General features: G+C 61.9%; 1 protein-coding gene across 8 annotated transcripts; it reads left to right on the top strand.

Annotated features, from left to right (window-relative positions):
• The first annotated feature begins 608 nt into the window (after positions 1 to 608).
• CAMSAP3 (calmodulin regulated spectrin associated protein family member 3) lies at positions 609 to 15449 on the top strand. 8 transcript variants are annotated; one of them, XM_082379815.1, is made up of 19 exons: positions 609 to 894; positions 6365 to 6618; positions 6918 to 7040; positions 7122 to 7217; positions 7403 to 7435; positions 8306 to 8353; positions 8613 to 8751; positions 9359 to 9498; positions 9586 to 9679; positions 9759 to 9813; positions 9964 to 10037; positions 10351 to 10420; positions 10557 to 11937; positions 13035 to 13264; positions 13343 to 13599; positions 13952 to 14051; positions 14487 to 14599; positions 14678 to 14796; positions 14882 to 15449. In XM_082379815.1, exons 1-19 carry the CDS (start codon positions 747 to 749, stop codon positions 15185 to 15187), a joined length of 3780 nt encoding a protein of 1259 aa, XP_082235941.1. In that variant the 5' UTR covers positions 609 to 746; the 3' UTR covers positions 15188 to 15449. The 8 variants fall into 8 exon arrangements, with proteins under 8 accessions (XP_082235941.1, XP_082235938.1, XP_082235939.1 ...); XM_082379812.1 differs by having other exon boundaries at positions 610 to 894; positions 10506 to 11937; XM_082379817.1 differs by having other exon boundaries at positions 613 to 894; positions 10506 to 11937; positions 13125 to 13264.
• Positions 15450 to 15511: the final 62 nt, after the last annotated feature.

Raw genomic sequence — 15511 nt, 5'->3', positions numbered from 1 at the left:
CTCGCAAATAGGCAAACTCACAAATGCACTGACAAAACACAAATATACACACACTCCTGAATCCTCAGGACACCAACACCTCCACAACACAGATCCTTGTACACACAACACACATGAAAAACGAGGACACCCAAACGCGCGCGTTGTCACACTCGCACAGATACGGACACGCAGACACCCTCACACTCAACACCCTCCTTCGCCACCCAAACACGTCCAGAGATGCACACACTGATGCGAATACAGACACACGTTCTTGCACGCTCACAAGACACAATGAGAAACAGGTGCACACGCACGCGCGCTGCCTCCAGGCCGGGGATGACAAGCTCACGCTCACATCTAAGGAAACACTTCGGCAGGCACACACACCCGCAAGCAGAGGGTCCCTCATCCTCCCCGGCGCGCGCGCGCACACACAGGCGCGCGCGCGCACACACACTCCTCCGCAGCCTGCCCCGCCACCACCGCAGTCTGGGCCCGCCCCACCCTGCGGCGGCGAGGGGCCGGCAGAGGCGAGGGGACAGGGTCGGGGGCCAGGCCCGGGGGCGGGGCGCACCTGGGCTCCGCCCCGGGGCGGGGCCGACGCAGCGTCGCGAGCGCGAGCGGCCGCACCTGGCTCGCCTGCGGCCGCGGCGGTGACGGTGGTGGTGACGGCGGGCCCGGCCCGGGTGCTAGCGCGGCGCAGCCCAGCCCAGCTCAGCCGGAGCGAGCGCAGAGCCGGTGCCCGCAGCCCCGGCGCCGCCATGGTGGAGGCGGCGCCCCCCGGGCCCGGGCCGCTGCGGAGGACCTTCCTGGTGCCCGAGATCAAATCGCTGGACCAGTACGATTTCTCGCGGGCCAAGGCGGCGGCCAGCTTGGCGTGGGTGCTGCGGGCCGCGTTCGGGGGTGCAGGTACCAGGCCGGGGGAGAGGGGGCGGCAGGTGCGGTGGGCGGGGCGCCGCGCCGGGGAGGCCGGGGCCGTGGGAACAATAGCGCCGGTCGCCGGGGGTCCCCGGGCCCGGGCCCCTGCGCGCCGGGCCTCTGGGCTTCCTGCTCGGCCCCGGCGGTGGACTTTGCCCGGCCGGCTGCGGGAGCGCGGTGGGGGTGGGGCCGGCGGCCCAGCTCCGCGCCGGGACCCGGGCGTCCCGGCCCCCAGGTGACCCGGGCAGGGTGTGCGGGCCGAGTGGTGTCTCTCACTGCGGGCCTCGCCTGGCCGCCCTCCCCCCCTTTACACACTCACATCGTGCGCGCCCGCGAGGACCCCCGCCCCCGTCCAGCCCGGACGCACACCCCGCGTCGGCCCTGCCTGCTCTGCGGGCTGTGAGGGGAGCGGGAAGCCCCTGTTTCGCCTCCACGGCCCCGGCCGGCGGCTGGCAGCTGTGACTTATTGCCCCATTTTGCTTAGGAGGCGGGCGAGCCCAGCAGAAGGGAAATGGCTTATCCAAGATCGCCGGGGGTGGGGGCCCAGGTGCAGGGCCTTCTCCCACTTCCTCCCCCCGGTCCACGTGTGTGAAGAACTCAGGCCATCCCACCGGGGAGGATGCGAATGGGTCCCTAGGATTTGCGGCCCAGGGAAGGCTCAGTAATGGCCTCATGCCAGAGCTGAGAGTCAGGGCCTGGCCGTGGGGAAGACGAGTTAATTAATTAAGGTCTGGGCCTTCTGGGGGGACGCCCTGCCCTCCCACTGGTCCTGCCCACTGATCTTGGCACCAGCTGAACACAGCCCATCCTCCCTTCAGTGGCCTTCCCAGATCAACCTGTTCTGGGTGTGGGTCTTGGTGACAGCTGTCCGTCTCCTGGTTCCGCCTGAGCCTGTCTTTCTCCCAGTCTCTTTCCCTGCACCCTCCCAAGCAGGGCCCACTCTGGGGCTCACCTACCCCCAAGGATCTGCTTGAGAAAGGGGGTGGGGGGTGGGGGGATGGTTGGCGGGGAGAGACCCAGGTCTGCCCCAGCCCCTCGCATCCCAGGTTATGAGGCCACAGAGGACTCAACTTTGAGAATCAGAATTGGCTTTGAGTCCCACGCTCCACCAGAATGTGGACGAATTAACCCAATTCTCTAAGCTTCTGTTTAGTCCTCTATAAAAGAAGGCATTTGTTCACTTTGTTATCCATTTCACAAATGTCTGCGGGGCACCCACTAAGTGCCAGGGCAGTGCTGGGGTGATTGGGGTCCCAGTTCCTTCTTTCACAAGGTGAGGGAGACTGAGCACAGGATTATTCTGTTTCTGGCACACAGTACATACTAAGTGGTTGTTGCTATTCCTGCTGCCGCGACCAGTGGTATTTTTATTAATGATAATATTATTCATCATCTGGTCAGGGGACAGAAGAGAAATGACTATTCCATTTCCCAGAAAGAAAAGTCAGGTCCCTGGGGGATGCCCTGACTCACCCGGTTCTGTTCTCACTGACCCAGCTCCCCTGCGTTGTGTGACATCCTCCCCGAAGTTCACGTTGCATCTGTCCCCCACCCACATTCTCTAAACAGAGGGGGACTGAGGAAGGTGGGACCCCAGGCTCTGAGCGGGAAGTGGGGAGCAGAGCCCTGCTTGGTTCCTGAACTCTGGGACTCTTTACTGATGCCTGTTGGGTGCCAGGCCAGTGCTGGGCGCTCAGGATGGAGAGAGGGGGATGAGACTTGAAACCAGATCATTGCTGCTTGGAGTGATAAAGTCGGTGATGTCCAGTTAATGTCGAGGCGTGCTGCGGGCCTTCCAGCGAGCAGGCTGGGGGAGGAAATCCCTGAAATCTTCCAGGAGAAAGGAGGAGAAAGGAAGGCTCCCAAGAGGAGGGAGCATTTGAACCTTGAAGGGTGTGTAGGAGTTTGCCAGGGGGAGGAGACCAACAGCGAGTTCTCCGAGAAGAGTGTACAGGTCCCGGTGGTGGCCAGGAGTGGCCAGGGAGATGAGGGAGTCTGGTGCAAGTGATGAGGGCCTCTCAGGCATTGGGTGGGGAATCTGAAGGCCCTGGGGAGCCATGGAAGGTGTTTGGGGACTGACCAGGTGAGATCAGATACGCAGTTGCCCCGGGGGAATAACGGCTGGGGGAAGGGGTAGTTCTGATGGCCCCAGGGTACAGGCGTGAAGAGGCTGGGCAGGAATGCAGGCTAGTGGGCGCCACAGAACTCAAGCTCAGAGATAAGGAAGGGTGGCATCTTTATGCAAGTTTGGGAAACACCACATGCAGTCCCTTAGGCCGCCAGAACCTCCAGGTGATGCTTAGGGAACTAGGGTCCCATCGGCTCTGCCCCTTACTAGCTCTGTGATCTTGGCCAAGTCATCTTAGCTCTCTGGGCCTGTACAACAGATAAGAATAAGTCTCGGAATAATGCAATGAGCAAATGCACACAAGGCGGTGGTGGTGGTGGTCCAAGGGCTAGCTGCGCTTTAGCTGTGCTGTCCAGTGTGGTAGCCACGAGCAACGTGTGGCCTGTCTGAATTGTGAGGTGCTGTAAATGTAAAATACACAGTGGCTTTGGAAGACTTTGTGTCTTCCAAAAAAAAAAAGAAAGTGAAATATCTCGTTAATAATGTTTTTATGTTGATGACGTGTTGAAATGATGATAGTTTGGATATATATTGGGTGAAGTATATTACTAAGTTAATGTTACTTGTTGCTACTTTTTTAACGTAGCGACTAGAAAATTTTAAACTTCCTGTGTGGCTCACATTCTATTCCTATCGGACAGGACTGCTGTACAGTAAATGCTCAATAGAGCACTTTATAATATAGAGCGGTGGTCCTCAGCCAAAGATGAGTTTGTCACTTAAGGGACATTTGGCAGTGTCTGGAGACATTTCTGGTTGTTGCTACTTGAGAGGACAGTGCTCTTGGCATCTAGTGAGGAGAGACCAGGGATTCTGCTAAACATCTTAACAATGCACAGGACAGCACCACCCCCCCCCCCCGCCCCAATTCCCCACACCTCAGCCCCACTAAACACAAAATTATCCAGCCCCAAATGCCAAGTGTGCCGAGGTGGAGACAGACTGGTGTAAAGTAAGGAAGGACTTGATAAACATTAGCTATCGGTAGCTCTAGCTCAAGTTGTCATCTTCAAGGCCCTGACAAGCCCTGCAGGAAAGAAACTTTAATTTTGCCGATGGGAGCAGGAAGCAACCGGGAGCTGGAGAGAGGAGGAGGAGGGTTTGGCTTCAGGGGATGCCAGGAGCTGAAACCAGATGACTGATTGGATGTTGGAGCGGGGAGGGGGGGCGGAGAGAAGGAGAGATGGTGATCTCTCGCTGTGATGGGAACAGAGAGAGGGAGCACGTTTGGAGTAAGACGCTGAGCATGATGGGCGATGGGTTTCGGCAGGTGGCAGTGCTCAGATGGCCGTGGAAGCCATCATAGTAGCGGGGGCAAGTCCATTGACAGGGCTGCTCAGACAGAGCTGTTGGGAGCCCAGCATCAAAGAGGCATGTCAGGAGGTGGCCTGGCTTGAGTGGTGGGAGAGAGAGAAAAAGATGCCAGGGGGAGGAAGTTTTCCGGAAGAAGGAGGTACTCGGCAGAGAGCCCAGGCAAGATAGTGGGCGTTGGAAGGCCACTGCTGGCCTTGGGGAGGCCGGGAGCTAGGAGGGCAAGGGCAGATCAGGGAGGTTGGGACGGGCGTAGGGTGGAAAGAAAGAAAACCTGGAGAACTTTTTTTTTTTTTAATTGAAGTGTAGTTAATTTACAATGTTGTGTTAGTTTCAAGGGTACAGCAAAGTGATTCAGTTATACATATATGTATTCTTTTTCAGATTCTTTTCCAGTATAGGTTATTACAAGATAATGAGTATAGTTCCCTGTGCTATACAGTAGGTCCTTGTTGTTTACCTGTTTTATATATGGTAGTGTGTATATGTTAATCCCAAACTCCTGATTTATCTCCCCCGCCCATCATTTTTGGTAACCCTAAGTTTGTTTTCGATGTCTGTGGGTCTATTTCTGTTTTGTAAATAAGTTCATTTGTATCATTTTTTTTAGATTCCACATATAAGTGATATCATATTATGTTTGTCTTTGACTGACTTCACATAATATGATAATCTCTAGGTCTGGAGAACTCTTCTTTCAAGGGGCAGAGAGATGGCCCAACTCTACACAGGGTTTGGGTATTAAGTAGGAAGGTCAAGTGTGAGTTTAGGGGGTAGGAAAAGAGCGGGGGGCGGCAGGGAGGGGCTGAAAGCCAGGGTGCCTGGGTCCTTGTAGGTGAGGGCAGGGGCCTCTGGAGAGCATCGCTGTGAATTCAGGCACCTGAGGAAGGCCTGGTACGACACGTTCAAATGTTTTTAAGCAGTAGAATCCTGCCCCCTCCCATCCTTTCAAACACACGCAGAACCCCAGTATACAAAGCAGCAGCTCTGATTGGGATGAGCTGGGGCCTCCCTGGAAGACCCATAAGGGCACATCCAAACGCGTTGGCCTCTGTTGCCTCCTGTCTACCTCCCAGATCTTCCTGGTGGCTTATTCTGACCTTTCTCCTCCCCACCCTTGGGTCCCACTTGGTTGGGGCTCTGCCACCCCTCCTCCCTCCACATGGGGCTTCCTCAAGCCTCTTCCTACGCTGCCTCTGTTTCAGGGTTTCTGTGGCTGCCTCAGCCCCAGCCCCTCCTGTACCCCCATCTCAGCCACCACCCTCTTTCCCTTGCCTTCCGCCTCCCTCTGTCTCTCTTCCCCCTCACTCCCAATGGGGCCCTGGGTGCCTCTCCCCCCCTCCCCTTCAGTCACCAAGTTCAGGCCATTCACCCCCCCACAAAGTGTCTGCAGTCTGTCCCCCTCCCCCATGGCATGCCCTGCCAGCCAGCCCCCCGACTCCACAGCTCATCCCACCCCCTGCTTAAGGCCTGGGTTTGAATCCCAGTCCAGAGCTGTGTGGCCTTCTTGGTGCCTAGGTTTCCTCATCTGTAAAGCGGAGTTACCACGTGTGCCCTGGCTGCTTCTTCCTAGGGTTGCCTTAAGGCAAAGCGAGTCCGTTGGGGTGGTGTAGGGCACCCAGGGAGATCGATTAAGTCACATTGTCCATTGTCGTGCAGTCCTTAGGTGAGGGCGAGAGGGGTGGCTACAAGACCCCGCCCATCTGGCCTCCGCCGCCTCTCCTCCGGGTCCGAGAGCCCGCCATCTCCCCGAGGCACGTGCTCTCTCCCACCTCCTCGCCTTTGTATGCAGACCCCCTGCCTGGAATACCGTCACCCCTTCCTCTGGCAAACTCCCCCACACCTGCGCCTCGTGTCTCAGCCCAGGTGCCTTATTCTCCCGTCCCGGTTCCATCCTCCCTGGTCCACACCCGCAACGACCCCCTCCCTTTAATTGGGTCCATGTAATTGTATGTATGCGGAGGGCTTATGTCCGGTGGCCCTGACCCGCCATGATCCACCTCCCCCTCCTCGCCCCGGCAGAGCATGTGCCCTCGGAGCTGTGGGAGCCCTTCTACACCGACCAGTATGCGCAGGAGCACGTGAAGCCCCCGGTGACGCGGCTGCTGCTCTCGGCTGAGCTCTACTGCCGGGCCTGGCGCCAGGCGCTGCCGCAGCTCGAGACGCCCCCCAGCCCCTCTGCGCTACTGGCCCTGCTGGCGCGGAGGGGCATGGTGCCCGCGCTGCCCGAGCGCCCGGTGCAGGAGGCCGACCTGAGGCACCAGCCTATCCTCATGGTAGGCCACGCCCCTACCTCGTTAGGTCCCGCCCACCAGGCCTGGCTCCTCCCCTCATGGCTGCTCCCACCAGGCCAGGCTCCTCCTACCAAGCCTGGCGCCTCCCAAAAGGCGCTAACTCTGGCTCCTGAGGACTTGCCTACCCGGCCCACCAGATCCCTAAGGCCTAGTTTGTAACCTCAAAGCTTGGACTGCCTCCCAAGCCCCTCCCACTTCGAGCCCCTCCCACCGCCAGGTTCTTCCTCTTTCTTCTCCCTGGGAGGCGCTCTGGTCTCACCCTTCAGCTCTTGCCTCCACAGGGAGCCCACCTCGCTGTCATTGATGCCCTCATGTCTGCCTTCGCCTTTGAGTGGACAAAGACACTGCCTGGTCCCTTGGCCCTGGCCAGCTTGGAGCACAAGCTCCTTTTCTGGGTGGACACGGTAGGTGGGGCTTGGGCCAAGGTGGGCTGGCGGGGGCCAGGATCACCCAGTGACTGGAACTGACCTCTCCCTGCTCCCCAGACCATCCGGCGGCTGCAGGAGAAGACGGAGCAGGAAGCTGCCCAGAGAGCATCTCCCACGGCCCCTGCCGATGGGGTGGCCCCAGCGCAGACTTCGGTGAGCCTGGGGCGATGGATGGAAGGAAGGAAGGAAGGGCGGACCCTCGAGGGCTGGGTGGGCAGGTTGGAGCTGTGCCTCGAGGCCGTTCCTGCACTGGGGGTGCTGGAGGTGACTCTCTCTCTCTCTCTGCCCTCTCCCCTCTGCCACCCCTGCCACTCTCCTCTCTGCCTCTCTGGCATCAGTGTCCCACACGCTGGTACTGGAAGCTGGTTCCTGTAAGTGGGGCTGTTTCTCCGCCCCGTCTGCCTGCCCCGCTTGTCGCTGTCGGTCTGTGTGTCTGTTTCTGCCTGCCTGTCCTGCTCCCTCTCCTATCTCTCCCCAGATATGAGCAAAGGAAGTAGAACCCCAGCCCTGGGGGGACAGAGAGAAACCCTTTGGGAACCAAGGGAAGGGGGGAATCTCTGCTGTTCCTGAAAGGACAGACTTCTCCCCCGTACATGACTCACCTCCCAGTAATCAAGAGGCTTGTCCACTTGAGCCAAGGTGGGGAGAGGGAGGACCCCAGACCGTCAGACACATGGATCTTGACCCCAACAGGCAGGGCACATGGAGAAGACCCCTCTAGCCAAGAGAAAGATCCTCAAACCCAAAAGAGGGTAGAAGAACATTCCTAACTGAGACTCCAGCTTCCCTAAGGACAGCTCCCTGGTCTCAGTTTTGGGGGCAGTGGGGTGTCCATCCCTGAAGTGCAACAAGGGGAAAGTGACCACTGCAAGTGGCGGGGGTAGGTTTTGGGCTGAAATCCCTGCCTTTGCTCACTTCAGGGCCTCCTTCCCCCCACACTAGGGCCTGGGTTGGGGGTTCCTCTCCTGCCTTCCTGCTTCCTCTGCATCCCCTCCCCCAGCTGGGACCTGGGTCTTTTGTTGGGGGGAGAGGATTCCCTGCATGAGTGGCTGCTCTGTGGGGTCCCTCCTGGCTGGGAGGAGCTGGGGTCCCCAAAGCCAGCCAGGGCGCAGTCAGGGAGCTGGATGGCCAGGGCTCAGGACAGGGGTCAGGGCTGTCTCCTCCCCCGCCGGAGGTGTGCTTGGGGGCCCAGCAAGTCAGCACCCCTCCCGCCCCGCTGACAGCTGCTCCTCTCCCCCCAGCACGCAATTGCCTTCTGTTTGAAGGAGTCGGGGAGCAAACCCCCCATGGTAACGTATCCCCCACCCCAGGGTCCCAGGAGTCCCTGTCCCCAGCCCCCGCTGCTGGCCTGGCTGCTCGCAGACACCTCCTCTGCCTCTTGCTGCTACCCTTCCCCTGCTCCAGGCTGGCCCCCCCACTCTGGCTCTGGGACCCCCGGCTTCACGCCCCCTCGTGGCGGAAACCCCAGGCCTCCCCGCCCAGCCTGCATGACTGCTGACCTGGGGGGGGCCAGCTTGACCTCTGACCTGACCCGGCTCCCACCCACAGATCCGATATCGCAAGGACCGCGCCGTGGCCCGACGCGCCCCCTGCTTTCCGACCGTGACCAGCCTCCAGGACCTGGCAAGTGGGGCTGCGCTGGCCGCCACGATCCACTGCTATTGTCCCCAGCTCTTGCGACTCGAGGGTGAGTGAATGCGCCTGAGCCAGACCCCGTCCTTGCAAGCCTGGCACCCAGGCATTGGCGTCTGTCCCCAGAGTAGTGCAGTGATTATAAGTGCAGCTCCCAGAACTGGCAGACCTGGGTTTGAACCTCTCTCTTCCCGTAATGAGCTGTGTGACCTTGCACAAGTGTCTAAACCTCTCTGCGCTTTATTCAATTCACTCCTGCAGCAAATACTGATAGAGTACAAACTGCCAGATCCTGTTTTAGGTGCCAGAGACCCAGCCAGAACAATACAGACACGTTCCTGACCTCAGGCGGCTCACATCCTAGTTGGGAGAGAAAGACAATAAGTTCAAGAGGAATGTTCCGGATGTTAGGTGCTCTGAAGGGCACTGGGTAGTCAGGATTAGCTTTCTGAGTTGAGTTCTTGGGGGAGTAGCACTCCAGGTGGTGGGAACAGCAGATGCAAAGGCCTGAGGAACAGCCTGTCACGGTGCACACCTTGTGAAGGGGGCCTAGCCTGGCTCGTCAGAGGTCCTCTGTGCATGTTGGCTGCTGGGCCCCCGCTTCCCCGGGGCCCCATCCTCCTTCCCTTAGAGCTGGGGACGCAGGCATCCTGTCCTTACAGAGGTGTGCCTCAAGGACCCCATGTCTGTGGCGGACAGCCTGTACAACCTCCAGCTGGTGCAGGATTTCTGCGCCTCCCGCCTTCCTCGGGGCTGCCCGCTCTCTCTCGAGGACCTGCTTTATGTCCCACCGCCCCTCAAGGTAAGGCCATCTCGGGGCCCTGTGGGCCGAGGGGGGGTGTGTCGGGGGCCGTGCGCCAGGTTGGCTGACCCTGCTTTCCACCTCCAGATCAACCTGATGGTGCTGCTAGCGGAGCTGTTCATGTGCTTTGAGGTGCTGAAACCCGACTTCGTGCAGGTCAAGGATCTGCCTGATGGTCATGGTGAGGCCCGACCCTGGGTCCGGGGGGCATGGGGGCGGGGGAGGCCAAGCCCTGCCTGACCCTCTGCTCTGTGCTGCAGCTGCCTCCCACAGGGCCACGGAGGCCTCCCCACCTCAGAACAACAGCGGCAGCAGGTACCACTCCCCTGTTGGGTTGAGACTACACAGCCACAATGGGCTCCTCCTGCTGCGGGGACGGGGAAGGGAGATGATCTGGTCTCCACTCCCAGGAGGGGCGAGGGAGGGGGAGAGGGGGCCCCTCGGCTGATGCGCATCTCTTGGCAGTTCTCCTGTCTTCAACTTCCGCCATCCACTCCTGTCGCACGGCAGCCCCCAGTCCCCACTCCGAGGATCCACAGGTGAGGGCAGGGAGATGGCTTGTCACTGGAGACCCCCATCCAAAGACCACCCCAGCTGACCTCATGTTGTCCCTCTAGACCCCTCCATTGGGTCCCTCTGGCACCTGAATGACTCCTTGGTGACACTCATTGGCCCCCACAGTGACCTCCCCAGTGGCTCCACAGGACCCCCTAGTGACACCACCCACAGTTATCCATCCGCATAATGACCCATCAGCGACTCACCCACTGACAACCCGTGGCTGACGCCACCCAGGGTCCCCAGTGACCCCCCAGAGTGAGCACTGAGTGACCACTCACTGCCCCTCCCCAGGCTCACTGAAGTCCTCCCCGTCCATGTCCCACGTGGAGGCCCTCGGCAAAGCCTGGAACCGTCAGCTCAGGTGAGCGCATCGCAAGGGCCCGGGCAGTGGAGCGGGTGGGGCCCAGGCTTGTCCCAGGGGCTGACCCCTCCCTCCGGCCGCCCAGCCGTCCCCTTTCCCAGGCCGTGTCGTTCAGCACTCCCTTTGGCCTGGACAGCGACGTGGATGTTGTCATGGGAGACCCCGTCCTGCTCCGCTCCGTCAGCTCAGACAGCCTGGGTCCCCCACGCTCCGTGCCAGCCCGGACCCCCACCCAACCACCCCCGGAGACTGGCGACCTGCCTACCATCGAGGAGGCCCTGCAGATCATCCACAGTGCCGAGCCCCGGCTGCTCCCGGATGGGGCTGCCGACGGCAGCTTCTACCTCCACTCTCCCGAGGGGGCCTCCAAACTGCCACTGGCTTCCCCCTACCCACCCGAGGGGCCCACCAAAGCACCCACCTACTCGCCCCACCCCGAGGGCCTCTCGAAACCGTCTCCCTGCCCAGCAGGGGAGGTATCGAAACCACCAGCCCTGTCTGAGGGCTCCCCGAAGGTGGCGGCTTCGTCCCCAGTGGCCAGCAACTCTGAAGTGAAGATGACCAGCTTTGCTGAACGCAAGAAGCAGCTGGTGAAGGCCGAGGCTGAGGCAGGGTCCCCGGCAGCCACCCCAGTGGCACCAGAGGCCCTGAGCTCGGAGATGAGTGAGCTTGGAGCCCGGCTAGAGGAGAAACGCCGGGCCATAGAGGCTCAGAAGCGACGGATCGAGGCCATCTTTGCCAAGCACCGCCAGCGACTGGGCAAGAGCGCGTTCCTGCAGGTGCAGCCGCGGGAGGCCGGCGGGGAGGCAGAGGCGGAGCCGGGCCTGGCCCCTGGTGGGGAGCGGCCGGCAGGCGAGGGCCAGGGTGAGCCGTCGCCACGGCCGAAGGCAGTGACCTTCTCGCCGGAACTGGGCCCAGCGCCCCCCGAAGGGCTGGGGGAGTATAACCGGGCGGTCAGCAAGCTGAGTGCAGCGCTGAGCTCGCTGCAGCGGGACATGCAGAGGCTCACGGACCAGCAGCAGCGGCTCCTGGCTCCGCCAGAGCCCTCCGGGCCCGCCCCGCCTCCCGCCGCGTGGCTCATCCCTGGTCCCACGACGGGCCCCAAAGCCGCGTCCCCCAGCCCCGCCCGGCGCGCTGCAGCTGCCCGGCGCAGCCCCGGGCCTGGCCCCAGCCCCACACCCCGGAGCCCGAAGCACGCGCGGCCCGCGGAGCTGCGGCTGGCGCCCCTGACGAGGGTGCTCACGCCTCCCCACGATGTGGACAGCCTCCCCCACCTGCGCAAGTTCTCGCCGAGCCAGGTGCCCATGCAGACGCGCTCCTCTATCCTTCTGGCGGAGGGGCCGCCTCCCGAGGAGCCTGCGGCCCGGCCTGGCCTCGTCGAGATCCCGCTGAGCAGCCTGGAAGAGCCCACGGCTGAGGATGAGGGAGACGGGAGCCCCCCTGGTGCTGAGGATTCCTTAGAAGAGGAGGCGTCTTCAGAGGGAGAGCCCCGGACCGGGCTGGGATTCTTCTATAAGGTGAGAGTCACCTGAGCAGGTGGGGGAGGGGCCGTGGGTGGATGGATGGATGGTCAGGGATGGGGGGTGTGGATGGGTGGGCAGGTGGCTAGACAGGTGGACGCATGGATAGGGCTTTCCCAGTGGATGGACCAACAGATGGAGCTGGTGGGGGAACAGAGGTGGATGGGTGGTTAGCCAGGCGGCGGCTGGCAGACAGACAAGGTGTGTATGTCCAGATGGACACATAGATGGGGTGGGTGGATAGACAGAGGGAGAGCAGGTAGTAGACAGTTGGACAGGGGTGGGCGGATGGATGGATGGGTGGGTGACGGACAGATGGACAGGAGTGGGTATACAGACAGATGGGGCTAGGGTCCTCTATGGCATCCCCTCCCTCCTGCTCCCTCCTTCATCCCCTACCGGCTCCCCTTCCTGACTCTTCCGTATCCAATCACTCTTCTTCCTGTTGGCATCCCCAGCCTGGGCCACCACCTCTTACCTGGACACCTGCAGTCACGTCCTGATTGGTCTCCACTGCCCACCCCTCACCACACACCAATCCCTGGCCATTTTCAACTGAGCGGTCAGCAAGATTTATTTAAAATGTAAATTGGACCTTGTCACCCCCTTATTTAAAACCCTTCTGTAGCTCCTCTTTGCTCTTAGAATAAAAGTCTTTCCCATGGCCGTAGGCTCTGCTCGCCCCTGACCTCATCCTATGGCATCCTCCCCAGCTCTGCATCCCAGCCACACTGGCCTCCCTGCTGTTCCACACCTGCTAGGCTTGTTCTGGCCTCAGGGCCTTTGCACTTGCTATTCGCGCTGCCCAGAATGCTCTCCTCACCGCTCACCCCTACCCAGTTCAGTCCTCATCATCCTTCTCCGAGGTTGCTTCCTCCGGGAGGCCCCTCTCGGTGTCCCCAGGCCAGGATAGGTCCCTCCCCACAATGTAGACTGACAGCAGCCTCTGCTGGTGTTCACCAGTGTTGGTGCGATACCTGATTGCCTTCCTCGCTGGGTTAAGCGCTTGGTGTGCCCAGAACCCAGCATGGGGCTGTGCGCACAGCAGGTGCCCACCCAGTGCCTTCAGACCAATTACAAAAACTCAAGGACAGGTGAGCGGCTGGCAGGCTGGGTCGACACAAGATCAGACTCCAGCCGAACCAGGGGAGGGACAGCCAGCTACACTCGGTGCCTGCCCCCAGGATGAAGACAAGCCCGAGGACGAGATGGCCCAGAAGAGGGCCAGCCTGCTGGAGCGCCAGCAGCGGCGGGTGGAGGACGCGCGGCGGCGGAAGCAGTGGCAGGAGGCCGAGAAGGAGCAGCGGAGGGAGGAGGCTGCCAGGTGAGGCTGGGCCCAGCCGGGGGAGCCCTGCCACTGGCGTGCCCACAGCCTGACCGCTGCAATCCCCTCAATCTGCAGGCTGGCCCAGGAGGAAGTAGCCCCTGCCGGCCGGGCCCCAGCCGAGGAGGAGGTGGGCCCCCGGCGGGGGGACTTCACACGGCTCGAGTATGAACGCCGGGCCCAGCTGAAGCTGATGGACGACCTCGACAAGGTGCTGCGGCCCCGGGCGACAGGGAGCGGGGGGCCAGGCCGGGGCGGTCGGAGGGCCCCCCGGCCACGCTCCGGTTGCTGTGATGACTCGGCCCTGGCACGGAGCCCAGCCCGCGGCCTGCTGGGTGAGGCCCCCGTGGGTATGTGGGGCGGGCGGTGCAGGGTACGTCCGCAGGGCCGAAGCGTGGGCTCACAGGGGTCAAGGCTTCCACAGGGATGTGGGGCCGCAGCGGGGTGAGGGCCGTGGGCAGAGCTGGCCTGGGGTTCTCTCCACAGCGTAACAGGTGAAGGGCCGCTTCGCACAGCCTGGCGTGGTGGGGTGAGGTGGGGCGGTCATTCTCCAGCGAGGCCGCGCAGGGCGAGGGTCTTGGACAGGGCTGACCGCACATCCCTCCCCAGCCGCCCAGCTAAGGTCCCCTGGGCGAATGTGGAGGCGGGGGGACTCGGGGGGGCCTGACCCGCCGCCCTCTGCTCCAGGCTCTCGGCTCAGCAAAGTCTACTCCCAGTCCACGCTGTCTCTGTCCACCGTGGCCAGCGAGGCCCCCGGTAACCTCGGCGTGAGGAGGCCCACGTCTCGGTGAGTTTAGCCTGGGCGGGCAGGCGTCTGTGTCCCAGGTGGCCTCTCAGAGAGAGAGAGAGAGAGAGAGAGAGAGAGAGAGAGAGAGAGAGAGAGAGAGAGAGAGTGTGTGTGTGTGTGTGTGTGTGTGTGTGTGTGTGAGTGCCTTAGGAGGCTGATAGGCTGATAGGGCACGAGGGAGTGCATCCGCCACCAAAGATGCAAGGATGCACACCTGAGAGACGGGACCCGAGGTTGTGCCTCTCTGCTCCCGTGTTCAATGTGCCCGGGGCCGGAAGAGGGCCCTGCGTGGACTTGGTAGCCCAGATGATGTCAGTGGACGCGTCCTGCCTGCTCGGCTGTGTCCTGGGCTCGCCCTTCCCGGGTCCCACCGCATACTGATTGGGAGGCTTCGTCCGCCGCTGACCGCACCCCACCCCACCCCTCCCCCCGCAGGGCTCCATCTCCATCCAGCCTCATGTCCCCAAGCCGCCTGCCTGGCAGCCGAGAACGTGAGTGGGAGAACGGCAGCAACGCCTCCTCCCCGGCCTCAGTGCCTGAGTACACGGGTAGGTGGGACTTCGGGGGGTGAGCACCGGGCCCCACCGGCGGCCCACGTCGTCCCTGCTGACCGCCCCGCCCCCTAGGTCCACGGCTGTACAAGGAGCCGAGCGCCAAGTCCAACAAGTTCATCATCCACAACGCCCTGTCGCACTGCTGCCTGGCGGGCAAGGTGAACGAGCCGCAGAAGAACCGCATTCTCGAGGTGGGCCTGGGGCGGGGCTGGGGCATGGCGGCAGGTGGGTCGCCGGGGCCCTGCTGGCCTGGCTAACTGCTTCCGCCCCCGCCAGGAGATCGAGAAGAGCAAGGCCAACCACTTCCTGATCCTCTTCCGCGACTCAAGCTGCCAGTTCCGGGCCCTGTACACGCCGTCCGGGGAGACGGAGGAGCTATCGCGGCTGACGGGCTACGGCCCCCGGACGGTCACGCCCGCCATGGTGGAGGGCATCTACAAGTACAACTCGGACCGAAAGCGCTTCACCCAGATCCCCGCCAAGACCATGTCCATGAGCGTGGATGCCTTCACCATCCAGGGGCACCTCTGGCAGAGCAAGAAGCCCACCACTCCCAAGAAGGGCAGCAGCACCCCCAAATAGCCCCGTCCCGGGTGCTCCGCAGGCCGGGCCCCGTGTGCTCTGGCCACCGCCCTCCTGGGGGACAGCCCAGAGGACAGTCCGTCGGTATGCCTGGGTCCTGTCTGTCCCCCCGTGACCTCGCCTGGGTGGGGCTGGAGTCCCCACCCCCTAACTTTGGTCCCGTCCTACTGTGGGGGCTGAGCTGGGAGGTTCAGGGACTCAGGGCTCAGCTCAGTCCCCCGTCTGTCCTCCCCACCTTCTCGAATAAAGTAATTTAAAGAGAGCTCGACTGCTGGCGTCTCCCCGAGGCTGGCTGGGGTGCCCGGTGACATCTCTGCCCGAGAC

Source organism: Balaenoptera borealis (genome assembly GCF_965194805.1).
Source record: "Balaenoptera borealis genome assembly, chromosome: 2".
NCBI lineage: Eukaryota > Metazoa > Chordata > Mammalia > Artiodactyla > Balaenopteridae > Balaenoptera > Balaenoptera borealis.
The sequence above is the reverse complement of the archived record's forward strand: the minus strand, read 5'-3'. Positions and strand labels throughout refer to the sequence as shown.